The 16,686-nt window shown below is 38.8% G+C and overlaps 2 protein-coding genes across 11 annotated transcripts in view; one reads left to right on the top strand and one right to left on the bottom strand.

Annotated features, from left to right (window-relative positions):
- LBR (lamin B receptor) overlaps nucleotides 1–16,686 on the top strand; it is a 39,515-nt gene that overhangs the window by 17,369 nt on the left and 5,460 nt on the right. For 3 of the 5 annotated variants that reach the window (XM_066742712.1, XM_066742695.1, XM_066742703.1), the window contains exon 1: nucleotides 15,957–16,035. The gene's annotated coding sequence lies outside the window, so the exon portion shown is untranslated. Of the gene's footprint in view, nucleotides 1–12,853; nucleotides 13,256–15,885; nucleotides 16,036–16,686 lie in introns of those variants that run through there. The other 2 variants (XM_066742677.1, XM_066742686.1) reach the window with 2 other exon arrangements.
- On the bottom strand, nucleotides 346–15,892 carry LOC136782851 (monocarboxylate transporter 9). 6 transcript variants are annotated; one of them, XM_066742553.1, is made up of 12 exons: nucleotides 15,742–15,892; nucleotides 15,367–15,669; nucleotides 5,310–5,610; nucleotides 5,057–5,200; nucleotides 4,773–4,978; nucleotides 4,475–4,703; nucleotides 3,914–4,347; nucleotides 3,605–3,833; nucleotides 3,348–3,523; nucleotides 3,034–3,256; nucleotides 2,689–2,936; nucleotides 346–2,581 (listed from the first exon to the last, which is right to left on the bottom strand). In XM_066742553.1, exons 2-12 carry the CDS (start codon nucleotides 15,454–15,456, stop codon nucleotides 2,432–2,434), a joined length of 2,430 nt encoding a protein of 809 aa, XP_066598650.1. In that variant the 5' UTR covers nucleotides 15,457–15,669; nucleotides 15,742–15,892; the 3' UTR covers nucleotides 346–2,431. The 6 variants fall into 6 exon arrangements, with proteins under 6 accessions (XP_066598650.1, XP_066598658.1, XP_066598685.1 ...); XM_066742561.1 differs by having other exon boundaries at nucleotides 3,914–4,367; nucleotides 4,477–4,703; nucleotides 15,367–15,892; XM_066742588.1 differs by lacking the exons at nucleotides 15,367–15,669; nucleotides 15,742–15,892 and adding an exon at nucleotides 13,373–13,776.

The following is a 16,686-nucleotide window of genomic DNA, read 5'->3' on the forward strand; positions in this document are numbered from 1 at the left end:
TTTAGCATTAAACATAATAAGCGAGACTAATTGAGAAAAAAATTATATTTATAATTTACATCTGAGGAAATTGTTAAATTAAGAAATCAACGTTCTAAAATTTTATTAAATTTAATAATGTGTACAGAAGTATAAAAGCGTTATCTACAAATAACGATTCTTTATATCACCGTTATGAAAAAACACCCTTTTTTTAATCGTATTGGAAAGCAAAAATCTCTCATAGAATTTAAGTCATTAAAAACGATAGATTTATCCTCTTTGTGAGGTATAAAAGCTTAAAATAAACAAATTATAGATATATTACATGAGGGATATGAATAAATAAACGTGAAATTTCAATAATAAAAATTCATAATTGCTCTTTAATTTTGACTAACGCCACTAATACATTTGTCCTTCTTTGTACCATATCTCATTTATTCATCATATGCACGTGACAGAAGGCGCACGTGTATATGCTTGTGTTTCAGTGTTTTGCAGGATGCACACACCGTAAACATAGTTTTTTTTTTATCTAAAATCTTGCCAGTCCAATATCATATATACATGGCACACACATGTACAGACGAAATGACACAGGAACACACGCGTCGTCAGTACTGCGCGAATATAATATAATCTAATTTAGTATATAGTATTCTAACTATGTTGTACAGCGCGCGTGCTCGTGCATGTACTTTAAGTGAGTAACATGTATATCGCAGTAAGTTAAGTTCATAAGAGATATTTCCCTGATACACAACGATCATCAGAATGAAAATGAATATTGTTGCAGTCGCTTTTACAATAATACGTTTTACCGTGTAAATGTGAAGATGTATATGATATTTTGTATTTGTATGTGAGAGAACAAAAGGGGATTGTAGAGAAAAGAAGCAAGCGAGATTTTAAATTGCAATAGCACTAGTTGGTTTTTAGCGATAGCAACAATTTTCTTAACTCAAGTTACACATCAGCATAGTAATTACAATAATCTTATATGTATATAGTATATATAATATACAATGTACATAGTGTAACGTTGGTGTGATTGATGTTTTCAACAAGACTTATAATAAACATTTCTCACATACACATATCTGTATATGTATGCAATTTTATAGAAATAGGCGTGTATACATTATTTGCAATATAGTATAATAATAATAATAATAATAATAACATATCACCAGGATCAAATAGATCAAATGATACTTCTGTAATATTTGACTGATTGCCAAAACTTATCGACGTTTTCTCCCAAACAACAGTAGTACTTTTTTTATATTCGTGCGCGTTGTGGCACAGTACTATAGTCACCATTGATCTTCAGCTTGTATCGATTTTGTGCTTTATCATAGATTTTTCGTCTTTTATACAACTTTTTTAATTGTATCAACTGAACAATTTAAACGATTAATTTACATAAACCAGCTTTAGCGCGGACCAGATATTTATACATTATTGAAACAATCTATTCAAGTAATTAATATATTAATTAGTCTCTATCTAACAATTGTTAATTATTTGTTAATTAACATACTATTATAGGAATCTTTAAAAAGTGATTCCAAAACCAAATTCATCATTCTTCTTTGTCTATATCTATATTTCATAATTTCTATTTTACAATAGTCTATGTTTTATTTACAATTCTTTCCGTAACAGCAATCTAGTTGTAGAATAATAATAAAGTCGTGTTCCGTCTTCCTCGTTTATGTACATTTGTCGTGTTTATGCAAGAAAAATATTTCTCGTATTCAAGTCAAGTTATATCTTTGGATACAACCAAATACAGCTTTAAATAACAAGTCAAAGGTGGGGGGATGTCTCTTTAAGTAAGAATGGTCAATTCTTTCAATGGTTAATTCAGTATAAGAATATCTTTATTTGCTATATTTAATGAAGTACTTTAATATTAGATAATTATAGTAAATTGCTGTTTTTTTTATTTTCTTTTTCTTTCTTATTACAATAATGCTTAAGTACTGTACGTATAATATATAATCAGTATTTTAATTGACCATTCTTAGCGGAGATATTATCTTTTAAATTATTCAGATTAGTCATTTAATAAACATTCGATATGCACGTGGGAAAGCGTGTTTTTATACGTATTTTCGTAGCTTTTTTCTCTTTTATACTGATTAATCGATACTGATTAAATTAATGAAATTTTTTATCAACTATTATTGACATAGGCAAAGAAATAGCTCCATGCTTGATGAAATTTTTGTACTGTTTATGTGGTCATTAAAAAAAGGTGAACTTGTAAAAAGCTGAGTAGACGAAAAATTCCATCAAGCATATTAGAATTTGTGCTTTTATTTATTATCAGCTTAACAAAGAAATACCTTTTTTGTTAACCTTTCCAAACTAATAGCCCTATCACAGTGTGGCTCGGAGAGAAGGCATTTTTCTGTTGAAAAAGATCAGAGCTTTTGCATGTTTATAAAACAGATTCTATTTGCTTTATCTCTTTCTCGGGCTGATCTTGGGGTGATGGGGCGGTTTCCAAAATTTCGGGAATATCCTCTTCGTTCTCTTCTTCGATATCTTCGTCAATTGGCGTCAAAGTATCTAATATCACAGGTTGAGTCTGAAAAATCAGTTTTTAATTTGGAAAAACTACTACTTTGAATTCTTCCTATGCACACATTTTTAAGTAATATAAGTGCATGACTCCTGTTAGAGGTTCTTACACACCTGTGGCGTAGTGCAACGCTTCATAGCCGGTGCCATAAAGCTAGTAATCGTGCTTATAAGAAAGAAGAATCCTGCCATGAAGAATGGAATACTGTAACTTTGAGTAGCGTCATAAACAGCTCCTGCTAAAGGAGATCCTACGATTGCTGCTGCTCCACGAAACAGAATAAGCAGACCAAACGCATTCGTCAGTTTATCGAGACCCAATAGATCCACCAAGATAATGGACGTTAGAGAGATATATCCAGCTAAAACAAGGAAACGGGCAAATTTTTTAGAGCATTGTTATCATATTCATGGGACCATTATCAAACTCCGATACATAATGCGAAAACGTGAACTTACAGATCGCTATTCCAAAGAAGATACTCATTGCTATGTAAGCTTCATATGAATGGCAGAATGGCGTGGCAGCTACTGCGATTGTGGATATAATTAGGCAGATATTATTTAATAGTAGAGAATCAACTTGTGGAAAGTCGGCAACGTAGCCACAAGCAACACGACCTACAGTGTTAGTGATACCGATTATAGACAATAAAAATGACGCAGAGTTTGTCTCAATTCCCTGTTAATGAGAACAAAATTAAAATTAGTAAATGTGCAAAAACTCATGTTTTTTTTTTCAATTGACAAGATATTTTATTGTCGATACTTACATCTAGGATAGCAGCATCTACTAAGTACACAAAAGGAACATATAATCCTGCCATACCGAAAACATTACTTATACCAATTAAAAGAAACACAGGATCTTTCAATAAAGACATATCCATCATCGTAGCCAAGGCTTCTTTAAACGATTCGGGTAACACCAAGCATGGACATAGTGGTTCTACAAATGATTAATCAATTATTTGTTAACTTATTAAACTTGTACTCTAAATAAATATCAAATTTTAAGGGCAATACTTACGTTGTGGTGCCTTTTCGATATCAGTATCCTTAATGTCTCCGCGCATTGATTTTGGCAGAGAAATAACACTTTGACGATAATTAGCGAGAGATTTCTGACTTTGATATTCGGGTAAATTGAGAAGACTACCGCTGTAAAATATATCCTTTCTCGATAATGGGCGAACGATTAATGGTTTTTCTTTTGGTAAATTTGGTTTGCTCGTTGTGAAAGTGATGCTTTCACCATCCTACACAAAAGAGCATAGAAATAAGAACGATTGAATTTTAACTAATGATAGTAATCTTCAAAGACATTTCTAACGCTTACATCATCTGCGTTATTGTTTCGTGATCCCAACACGCTGCTGGTAGAGAGTCTTAAATGCAAACTTTTTCGTATATCACCGTTAGAGTTTAGTGTCGTTCTTGAATTCTTGATGGCGCTCAAGCTGGGTTTGTAACGTTCACCAGTACTGGTCTTACGAATCCTGTCGAAAAATGGTACAGAGCCATTTTTAGGTAAGCCTTGCACGTGAGTAGTAAAGGCCGGCTGCGAAGCATTCCTTGGTATAACAGACTTGTTGAACTCGTTTTCAGACTTATCGGCTACTTCCTTGGTATCTTTGGTATCGTCTAAATTCTTCTTACTCTTCGTCGTGATGCTCTTTAAGTCCATGCTTCCACTGTTGCTGGTTGCCCCGCTTGACGAGTGCTCTTGCACCTTGACTTCCGAAATGGTGGGCAGGGTTGGCACAGTTGGAACTGATATTAAAGGAGTTCCATTAATATTATGTTTACACTTATACTACTATTATATCTACTAAATATTAAAACTTTACGCAAATAATCATATCGAAAGACCGGAGATTCTGATTATTTGCTCTCTTACCAGGCACTAATTGGTCTAAGTTAAAGCTTGAATGTACACCGGGATCAATATTAATTGGCATTTTCAATCTTTTTTCCATTGATCCGTCAGGCAGCTGTACCATAAAATAAGAGCCACCTATGCTCCCACGTTCCATTTGAAACCTTTTTTCTTCAGCCATTCTCTGCAAGAGAGGCTTAACCGAAGAAGCTTTGGGATATTCCAAAGGTCTCATCATTGCACCAAACACCTAAAATATCAAAAAATGATAAAACTCCTTTTAAATAATTTTTCCTCCTTAAATTTCCCACTAACTTACAGCACAGTTTAAAATAAGACCAGCAAGAATCAAATTTGCTCCTTTCCAGCTATATGTCTCTAGTAAAAATGTAGCTAATGGGGCGAATGCAAATGTACCGAATCCCGAGCCACAAACTGCTATACCAGTGGCCAAAGACCTTTTCGTTTCAAAATAATAACCAACGCAAACCACCGCAGGTAGATAAATTAAGCCAAAGCCAAGACCTGGAAAAGAGGGCGAGATAAAAGATTACAATGATCCGTATTACGAATAAAGTAGTACCGGGCAAACTGGAAACTTACCACCCATAATCCCGTAAGTCATCATCAGCATATTTACGCTCGTTGAGAAAGTTGAAAGCACGAACGCCGCAGCTCCAAGAAAACTACCCGCCATACACACAGCTCTACAGCCATATTTATTCGTTAAAGCACTAACAACCGGACCTATAATAATAATAATAATAATGATCAATACACACGCGCGCGCGTTTACTCAATAGAATAATTACAAGTGAATAAACTTGAATGAGATATAAAACTCATAGAAACTTACCAGCACTAAGATACATTCCAGAGAGCAAAGAACCAACCCATGCTGTTTTTCCCTTTCCCTCCCCAAAATAATTAACGAACGCCCCAATGAATATTCCAAAGGTATAGGCAATTCCATCTACTATCATATTACACATAAACGATGCAAACACCACCACCCATCCGTAGCCACCGTCCGGGGGTGGTGGCATATCATGGTATTCGCACAGCGAGCCTCCGTCATCGTCCGGAGATGCTTCGTCGACGACTCCATCGGTTCCAGTCAATCTCGCTTGCTCCTCCACAGAGTATTCACTCTCCGTCTGTAAAACATCATTATCATTATTAATTTTAGATTAACGAAACACATCATAGTGTTTACAATAATTCCAATGTAAATTGTTTTGTGGACACCGATTTAATAGTAATCGAGTTTAACATGATTTAATCTATCCTTTTTTATTTTTACAAAATATTAGTGTGCAAGAGGTAGTTGAAACTTTATAGCGACGCATTTTCAGCATTTCAAGCTGCTACTTCAGCATTTGTGGCTATCTTAAGTGAGATTGCAGTTCACCTTGACAGCTGCAGGAAAATACCTCCTTTCATTTGAGCACAACGCAATAAACACATCAGCGCTTGATTATTTGACATTATTTGTTAGAAAATTTCATTATCCTCTCGGTACACCGTTCCTTGGAAACTTAACAAACTAGTGCTAACGAACGTGTTATGGGTATTACGTTTGGCTTTATTCCAGTAATCGACTTAATCGAGTTCTCTTTGTTTAAAGTGGATAAAAAAATGTAAAGCAATTTTTTAAAGCTTGCGCAGCCGTTCGAATCAAGTAAGCCTGTAAATGAAATATCAACGTTGCATCAGTAATATGAGAACAGAAGACCGGCTTGTGCTTAGAGGTGATCTCATAGCACAAACGCTAGCAAATATTAAACGGCTACTGTGTGACTTAATCGATCCCTAAGGTCGTATTTAGTCAAGGTAAAATATAGCTTGTTTCGATACACAAGAAAATTCATGGGAAAACAGCATAATGACCGGTCATACAAAAAGAAAAACGCTTTGTTTTTGTTCTTTTTTTTCCTTTAATTCGATTCTCTTCTCTTCCGTCGTCCTGTTCAATCCACGCTTTGTGCAAGATTCATGGAATTTCTTGACATTAATAAATTCTGCCGCATATCTTGATTATTGACTTTGAAACTGAATGCACGGTTAAAACAGAGTTATTCTTTACGCTTTCAAACGTTTAATGTGGATCAATCATTTAAAAAATAGCGAGCGTGTTAACCTTTTAGAAATGAATCACGAGCTCGACTCGTGAACTGTTTTGTATTATTCATCGCGTTGTTTCGAGTTATTAATATGATAGTTCGTTTATTTGTCTCAAACAATACCTTGCTCATAAAACTCTTGAATGAGAGGCTGACGAATTAATTATGTATGTAAACTCGATCAATAACGCGCTAAATCACTTGAAGTAATTTCGTAGAAGGGTCCACTTGTATATATGAAAACACAGCGAAGCGTGTTTTGAAGCGTTGAGAGGGTACTCGAGTAATTCGGAATTTTATTGTTTAGTATTTTTGTTCGCTGGCACGTTTTACTCAGAATTTCATGAGAGCAGGGAGGTTGGGTGATGGGAGAGGGGGGGGGGGGGGGGAAGGATGGAAAAAGCGTGGATAAATTAAAATGTTATTCGTCATTCCGGTGCGCTCCACTGACCGCGTTGGTTCAAATGTTTATGGAAATTGGAGGTTGTTCAACGACCTCCCCAATAGGGAGAGTCATTCCGACGAAACAAAGTCGATTATCACTTGGCCGAATGGAAGGTTCAACAATCAGAAGAGGAAAACGATCAGCTGATTCGATGCAATTCGCACTGCCATAGGTGCTCATTGTGTCAGTAGGTGTTCCGACTGCGCGCCGCCAAACGGTTTGTTGCACGAAGCTTTCGAGTCTTGAGCCGTTTTCGACCTTGTTTCGTTGGACGACCGCGCTTTAGATTCTCGTGGCCACGCGAATCGCTCCGCGTACCTATACAAACACTCTCGTTTATACGCGCTCCACGGACAAATTGCACATACCATTGTAAACATTTGCGTGTGTGCATACGCACGCGCGCGCAAATCGTTTAACACCACTGGAAACATGTACGACGTAATCGCTGTAAAAGTGTGAGCGGTAGTGTATGGTCAAGGCTTACTTACGAGTACCAATATTTAGAACAGAAAAATAATTTAGGCAACAAGATATATTGCGTATAGGATATAGATGGTCGAGGAACGTAAGATTGTGTAGGAAAAACGATGGGATATTCCTTGTTTATTGTAGAAAAAAGCGTGTATAATGGTGAAAATTCTTAAGAGATGAGATAGGGCGAGAAACGTACCGTACTGATCTTCCGCACGCGACGCGAGCCATACTGGCTGTACTGCGACTTGTTGAGTGACACGCGCGACATTCTATGATCGTTTTAAAAACACTTTACCGGCACGAGCTCTTCTTATTCTTCCTTCACACAACTCTCCTCTCTTTTCTCTCACCCTTTCTCTTTCTTTACCCAAGGAAATGCTATTTTCGTAAAGCGCGCGCGGCTGCGCACACAATTCTTAATGGTTACTGTTCTGCGCGTTTTTCTTCGATCGGTTTTTCTAGTTCGGCAGTGCTCGGCACGACTCGGCTCTCTCTTCGAGATCACCAGTTGCTGCTGCACTCGTCGTAATCAGCTGCCATATCTCTCGTGTCCTGCGCGTCTCGTGCCAAAAACCTCCCTCCGACTAATTGACCGGTTAGGACTGTCATCGAACGCGTCACTCCCCTCTGTCTGTCTGTCTCTCTTTCTCTCTCTCTCTCTTACTCCCTCTCTTTCAACTCTGTTCTTCTTCTCCTTCTCCCAATGTCTCGGATTCAAGCGCGCACCGTATATCCCTCCGTGATAAGAGCTACGAGCCTCCAAATAAACTTGGCCGCGCTAAACTAACTAATGTAAAGCCAGTCGACCGAGCACGTTCTGTTCAACGCACTGAGAAAGAGTAGGGGAACGACAGCAACGGAGGTGTGCACAAGAGCTCAAGGGGAGAGTTGAGAGAGGTAGGAGAGAAGGAACGACTTGGCGTGAAAAAGAAAAAGAAACCGGAGCTGAGCTGGTGTGAGCCGAGAGCTGAGTTTTCTTCTTATCTCGCTGATCGTGACGCGTGTGCCAATTGTCAAATAAATTATAGTCGCGATATTTTATAAAAATAAACGCAAGTATGCGTGAAAAAATAATTTTCCGCTGTGTAAAAGTTAGCCGATTTCATGACAGCTCACCGTTTGAGACTGCCAGTTTCTTCGCGCTCCCCCCTCTCTCCCTCTCTTTTTCTCTTACTCCCTGCTTGTGCTAAACGGCACCAAACAAGAATCTATTTATATAAGCTGAAACGGTTAAACGTAGATGCGCGTTTATGCAGATACTAACAGTGCTGCTCTAAAAACCCCTTCGAATAACGTTGAACAAAGCAATGACTAAAAATTTGCTTAGCGAAAAAGGAATGTCTTTCTTGCTGCTGCCATGACGCACGGATAGATATCCCCACCAATTTACGGGATGGATATACGGGTTTGCTTGGTTGTTTGTTTGCTTTCTTGCTTGCTCGCCTTCTCTTTCTCTCGCGTCCTCTCTTTCTATCTCTCTCTCTCTCTCCAATCTCCTTCACTTGCCCAATGCTTACGTCTGTCAATCAGTCAAGATATGCAGTCTTGGCAGTACGCACTCAAGTGACAAGCAAAGCTTAAATTTCTTCGAGTTTGACACGTACGTAAAAATTGAGAAGCAATTATTGCGAATAGTGAAGGATTCCGCTGTTATTCTCAATCGCTATCTAAGTATACTTAAGGTTATGTTTTGAAGATTGCGTTCTACTTCTCACACGTTTTTGTTAGCAAAGTAAACTTGATCGAGCAGCACTGAAACATGTCCAGTACACGAATTATCGTTCGTGGATATTTATTCAACGCTTGTCAACGAGACGACGCGTAACCCACGTTGTGAAAGAGTACTGAAAGCGATCGCTGGTGATCGCCTGTGCACGAGAACTTAACCTATAAACGCAACGCGTCGTACAGTTGCACGCCTACCCCCACTCCTTAAAAATTATGTGGCGCTACTCTACTTCCTTTACTCTCATGACGTACTCTCAACTCAAATATACGATTTGCAATGATACATCAAAAGTATTATTGAAAGCTATCAATAACTAGGTAATATTTGGCAAAGTTTTGAACTCTCGTAATATCAGAAAGTGTTTTTAGAACTCTTCAGGAATTTATAAAGCATTCAAGAGAGAATACTTATCTTGCTTCATAAAAAGAGCTCCATGCTTGTTTTAAAAGAATTTTGTTTGCTAGCTGGAATAACGTTTGAAAGTTTTACCAATGCCCCTCTGACCTGACTCTGACAGTCTCTCTCGGTTCTCTCTCTCTCTCTCTCTCTCTCTTTCTCTTTCTCTCGGTCCTCTTTCTAACTGACTGAGCTGAAACTGATTCGAAATTTGAATTTGATTCTATTCACTAGGATGGGCCACAGAGGGCATTACTGGTAAAGCACAGTAGCGGACTCTGCAGTCGACACTGCGGTAAGCAGTTTCGTGCGTGTTGTGGCGGTTTCTTACACCTATTTCTACTATACCGTGTAATATTTTCTATCGAGTCACTCCTAACTTTTTTTCGATTAAACGCATTGAAATTAAATGATCTGACGTGAAAATGTATTCAGAGAGCCAGCTGCTGCTTTTGTTCGAACGGGCTTCGACTGGTTATACAAGGATAGAAAATAATGGGAGCACAGCAAAAACAACGAGTGCAATACCAGCCATTACCAGCTACCAATCGCTGAATGACTCAGCTTGCGCCTCGCACTTCAAAGATTCCAAACTGACTCCTTCTATACATACTTTGTAGTACTCATAATATTTGCAACATCAAATTAAACCTTACTCTGATAGCACACGATGTTCAGGGAGCTTCCTCAGTATGTCCACTGGACGTGTGGGTATATTTGGAGCATTCTAAGGGTATCCTGAGGGTATTTATGCTATTGGGGTAGGTAAGTCAGTAAATAAAATAATATTATGTGAAATTCGTTATTTTACACACAATTATCTTTTTAATTCGGATGTCAAATCTACAAGAATTAGAAACATTGTTGCTAATTACTTAATCTACAATTTTCTTATAAGCATGTAGAAGGAAAATTAAATAAAAAATAGAGCAATTGCTTGTACTTTCTAATAGCGAAAGTCGTGTTTAAGCTTCAAAGATTTTACCCCATTTGGAAATATGTGTAGCGACCCTCTTTAAAAATCAATGATATAAAATCAAATATTTTCTGTATCATGAACTTTCAGAGTAGAACGATGATAATTACATAAAAATTAATGAACTAAGAAATTATTCATGACAAATTGCGAGTTTAATTCATTCGATATGCGCGTAAATTAACCAACCCTTTCCGCCGCCTATCGTTTGAAGTAGAAGTATAAGAAGGAACTGACTATATAAACTTTTAATCAGTAGTAAATAATGTATCTGTATAGTATAGACTATAATGCGTTTCCGGGAAGCATGTAATAAAGAATACAATACATATATCTATATGTATAGAACAGATTCATTTCATTTTATCAAAGCTTTAAAATTATTTAAAGGTTAACCATTAACCGAGATCTTTAGAATTATATTATATTTATAACTTACAGCTGAAATTCTGGAGATATTGGAGTCGCGCCGCGAGGTTGTCATAGTATTTATATAAGGTGATAAAACACTTTCAATAATTCTTTGATAGGTTGATTAAGATATAGTGTCTAAAATTGTTCTCACAGTGGATTAAACTGTAGAAATTGTGATACGGATTTAATAAGATAATGAATAATTGATAATCTATCGTATAAATTTAAACATAACATAAAGATATATATTTAAGAAAATTTTTTATAGAAATTTAAAATTTAAATAAAAAATTGGAGAAAAGCAGAAATTTAATCAATTTATTATAGAAACCCGAGAATATTTATCCATTTACTCGAAGAATATCCTATAAATTCTTTCTTATTTAACACAAGACATTCTTCATACGTAGCACCGTGGCACTATAATAGAGTATAAGTAAAACAGAAAGTCTCACTAATTCCAAGAAAATGGAGCATGCGAAGAACACATTGAGGATAACGAAAAATAAATTTATACGGTGCAATGGGAGTCGTATGATATTGATTTTTCCGTAGGTTGTTTTTTGTCGCGAAAGGGCCAGGAATAAAAATGCTGCATCCGTAATTCTCGGTCACGCAAAGAACTGTGCGGTTAGAACGGCAATGTTCATGCAGTTGATGACGCTTATGAATTAATTAGATAATAACCAGCGACAATTAGACTGGTGGTATGGGCGCATGAAAACACCATCTGCTTCTCATCTCTAGAGAAAAATTGGTAGTAAAATATCACAATGATTCGCGAGTAGGAACAAACGTACGGGGTATTCATCGAGCAAACGATAATTGTCTGCTACTGGAATTGTTTACGTTCGACCGGGTCTCATCGCTCTAGTTTACTTAGGACCATTATACTTGGAAACGAGATAAGCTTTGCGTGCATTTTACGCCAAAAGGAAAAACAACATTCTCGACCAGCTTCGATGAATCACATCATCACCATTGTCAGCATACAAATTCCAATTGTCCTCATCTCAACTGAAATAAACGAGCTCTCGGTATAATATAGTCTTATTTATGTGTATATATATATGTATATATACAGAACACTCGCAGAATAAGAATCTCTCGAACCAATTGCAATTCGTGCGTACAAAGCGTCGCACAATTAATCGCTCTACATGTTATTTATATCTTAGTCGGTATTAATAATACGTGACTGTGGATTTTCTAGAAATGGGCAAAAAATTGAAGGCAGAAAAATTGAGCTTTAGCAAAGTTACCTGTCGGGATACATTTGTCGTTGATAGAGATTGATAACGGACCCAATAAACACTCAAGAGATAACGTCGAGCGCTCTCTAGCAACAGAAAAGTATATAGATCCTGATCTCGGGATCACGAGCTGCTTCTTCTGCCAGTCGTCACTTGTATCGAGCATGCAAGCGAGACATAATAAAGGGGGAAGGGGGGGGGGGGAGAACATTGACTAAAATTTCTGGTGAAAGCTACGGTGCTCACTGGCAGCACGCTCAAAATCAACATTCTTTCCCAATAATCTTCCGATATGCAATGAAAATTCTTCTGCTCGGTACTGTACGTACGATATAAACATGAAATGTGATGAATTTCCTTATTTACCGGCCCTGCACGTAACCCACTTTCACTCGTTCCTTCGGTGATTATCGAGTGTTTTATTATTCACCTTGAAATTCTCCATAGCTGGTACATTATCGTGCATCAGGCATTTTCTGGACACAGGAATCGCGAGGATTGCAGCTTCTCTGTGTTGTGTATGCGCGAGTGTTATGTCATTTTCCATGGCAATATAGTACGTGCATTGTATAGATCTCATGAATTTTGTAATATTCGAGTCGAGGTGGAAGATTCCAGCTGCGTTAGAAAAATGAAATTGCTACAATTGAAAATAAGGTTAGAATCGTACACGCCCACGGAGCAATCGGCTGGCGTCGTGCATTATCGGTTAATTTCGAATCTTCATGGCCTGCAGCGTACCAATAAGGCAAATCGAGAGATTTGTGACCACGCGCACAGTCACAATTACCACGTGGTGCGCATCCTTTAAAAGTAAATTGTTCAATCGACCTATACGCGCTATGAAAATAGCCTTCGCGACTGCAGTCGCAGCCCCCGTCGGCCCCGTCGGCTCCGCGTCTTTGCATCAGTTCTCCTTGTGATTACAGATCGGCCAGCCGTCTACATCTACATAAATGATTTATCAAACCGTATTATCTACTAATCGCGTAAGTACCAGACGCTATGGCAAATAAATGATACGCGCTGCACGGAGGAATTTTTTCACGCTTCGTCGATAGTTTTAACAAAAGTATTTAATAACGACGCGTCGTTGCACAACATACCTTATTTTTCGGTGGCATTTCGATGAAAAATTCCTGGCCGAATAGCACCCTCGCGCGTTTAAAAATGAGCGGCTGATGCGCACACGTGAAAAGGGAAAGAGGACAACAGTCTTTGCGGGGGAGGTGGGGGGGGGGGGTACTAGAAAAAGTTAAAAATGTAAAATTAAGCGGAGAAAGAGAGAGAGAGAGAGAGAGAGAGAGAGAGAGAGAGAGAGAAAATGGGGTGGTGGCCGGACAAAATAAGAGAGGAATGGAAAAGAGAGAGAAAGTGAATGTACAGAGCGTGCTGCACCAGCCGAGTGGACCGTAGCAGCGAGCAGCCGTCCGACCAGCTGGGACGCGCGAAACGAACAATATGAAAAGGCGGTAATCGCCAACCGTTTGACTTATCGCTTCCTGGACAAGCTCGACCCATCCGATTCCCCACTCTGTACAACTTCAATTCTGCTGCTGCGTCTCGCTTCTGTCTTGTCACCACTGTCTATCGTTTTCTCGCCTTTATGATGCTCGGCCCTCTCCACCGATGATGTGCCCAACGTTTCATAAGAGAGTGCGCATTACTCACTCTCCACCTATACCATACCCAGTCACGACAATCGTCAACAAAGCCCACCATAGCGGCCGACAACCCACGGTACAAAGTACCACTCGAAAAGATAAATATTTTAAAGGATATCGTGCGTATATTCCTTCTGCCTTCCGTCGAGAGCTTACCCTCCCCTGCACATTCACCAATACGCAAACCCATCCACGCATTCCACGCCAGTCGATAATCTCATCGACGTTCTTCCAAGAACCCCCTCGATTTTTTTCTCAATAATCATTCGCATATTCTGTATTTTGTTTTCTAATTAGACTTGTAGATTTTGCACATTGCACACATATCAGTTTCAGAAACGTTTCTGAAATCCTCCCGGAATCAACTTGACGCGTTTGCAACGTTTTACGAACGTTTTCGACACTATACGTGTGCTATGTGGCCTGTTTATGTTTTCACAAGGCGAACACGTAAGTGGACCGCTGGCTCGATTCAAAACTGAGTCCTCTGAGAATTACTTAGCATCGATTTATTGGAAACGATGGATATATGTATATTATACTCTGATACATCTTGGCTAATGCTTAAAGTGCTTAAAAAAGCTTTTATTAATTTGCCACAAAATATTAAACTCAGAAATAAGACAATGTATTAGTACAGACTCTTTTGAACTAATGAAAAATTCTTAAGGTCGCTGTATACTAATTGTTTTATTGTTGTTATCCGTGGGAGCATACGGGCTTATCGATAGATGTTGGGAAATATTGTATCAAGATGATAAATTAAGGCGAAGGTTAAGAGGAACGAAGGAAATTTTTTTAACAAAAATTAAACATTTTTGTCCTTTAGAGAGCCTGTTTAACCGATAATCTTTCAGAACAGAGCGTTTAATTTTGTTACACAGCTGAAAAGATACAATATCGTCAAAAGTTGTAATAAAACTTTAAAAAATTCTGGAAAAAAAATAAAAACAAACTTCCTGGAAAACAATCAGTGAAGCTTTGTTGAATAAAATTTAGACTTTAAATTATTTATCCCTTCGACTATGGAGAAATACATCAACCTGCAGTAAATGATCCTGTGCTTTGTTTATATCGTATGTTTTATTTGAAGAAAAGGATGCTTTTGGTAATTTTTTTACTCGGAAAGTGTACTTGGAATCTCGTGTAAAGCGAGAGTTTTCCAGTAAATACTTGTTACTGATTTGTAAAATGATAAGTATGCGTGACAGGACGCAAGGAAATGTCACAATACATACGTACATTCTGATATTACGGTGAGATTATGTGCAACGATACCAATTAATTAATTGCACGCTGTGCAAACTTAAAAAAGTGCTGTTATTATGCTTTTATTGTACAGCGTTGTCAACGACAATGTTTACAATAATGAGAGAGCATAATGATTGAATTTGACGAAAGCTTGAATGAAGCTATTCAAAGTAAAGCGGACTCACGATATTGTTAGCCGAGGTTTTGGGGTGTATCTGTAGGCCATCGTCGTCGATCTGCTCGCCGATTTGTTCTCGACTTGTGGCGGGGCCCATTTCAGCGTCGCGGCGCCTTCTTATCGGGCTAACCGATGACGCTTTTGATAAAGCAAGTCTTGGCGAGGGTTCGCGACGAGAGGATTATTGAGTAGAGGGCGCAACCAGGAACCGGTGCAAAGCCTGTTCAAGCGCGCCCTCGTCCTCTACAATTTCCACTGAATCAACTGCTGCTGCCACCTCATCAGCGTCATCGCTGTCCTGGATCACCAACTTACGGAACAGCAAAAAACAATTTTACCTTTGCTTTAACACATCGATCCGCGTAGATATATGTCAATCTACCCTCTTATCCTTCACCCTTCTATCCTTCCTCTCACTATTATCAATATTCTTTAACTTGACTGTCGGTAGCTGAACAACCAACGAAGATCGAACCAATAGGTTTTCAATATAGTAACAAGTCTTTCCTTTCCTCCTATGTGGCAGAATTGATCGAGGATTCAGTCTAAAGCTCGTGACACGAGATTCGTGCTGGTGTAGCGGCAACCCCGGATATCGTCGAAGCTCGCACTAAAGGATTGCACAGTGTTTCCGCTTTCGTGGGCTCTCCCAGGAGTGTGAAATTGGCGTATGAAGGTAAGTAAGTAATAGGAACCAGAAAATGCACTTTTATAGAGAGAGAGAAAGAGAGAGAGACTGGCGTCGTATGGAAATTCTTGGAGGCGATCCCGCCGCGGGTGGATAGCGCCGCGGCGCGGCTCCCCGGGATCAATAAACCGACCACCCGGCCGTCGCCACTCGCCTTCCCTGAGCCTGGCGTCCTGCTGCCTGCGGCTGCTGATGCCAGTGGTGCCTGCCTGCTGCCTGCGCTTGCCGCGACCTCCTTCCTCCCACTTCCGCTCCCTCTTCGCTGGCGCCGGACGTCGCAGCACGCCCGCGCCACCCTCCCCATCATCGACGAACTTTGCAACTTCGGCAGATGCACCACCAGCGCCACTTTCTACTCGCCACCGACGACGCACCGAACTTTTACACAGTCGTACACATTTATTCTTACCTGCGAATCAATGCTCCAACTTTCCGATCACGCCATTCTTCCCCTAACGACGGTTTAATTGTCCATATTATAGTACAAGCGAGATCTGCCAAGGTAAAGGAATAATTCATTGCGAGAAGCTTCAACGCCCGATTTTCCTACGCAAGCGTCGATGCAACGATTTGCCACGCGCGCAACCCTTCTTGGTTACGTTACGTCACTAGATATGGCCTACCACCACAACTAAATAT

The sequence above is a fragment of the Prorops nasuta genome, unplaced genomic scaffold, assembly GCF_024137725.1.
Source record: "Prorops nasuta isolate Cenicafe-Biocafe unplaced genomic scaffold, Cenicafe_Pnas_1.2 PNAS00002, whole genome shotgun sequence".
NCBI classification, from domain to species: domain Eukaryota; kingdom Metazoa; phylum Arthropoda; class Insecta; order Hymenoptera; family Bethylidae; genus Prorops; species Prorops nasuta.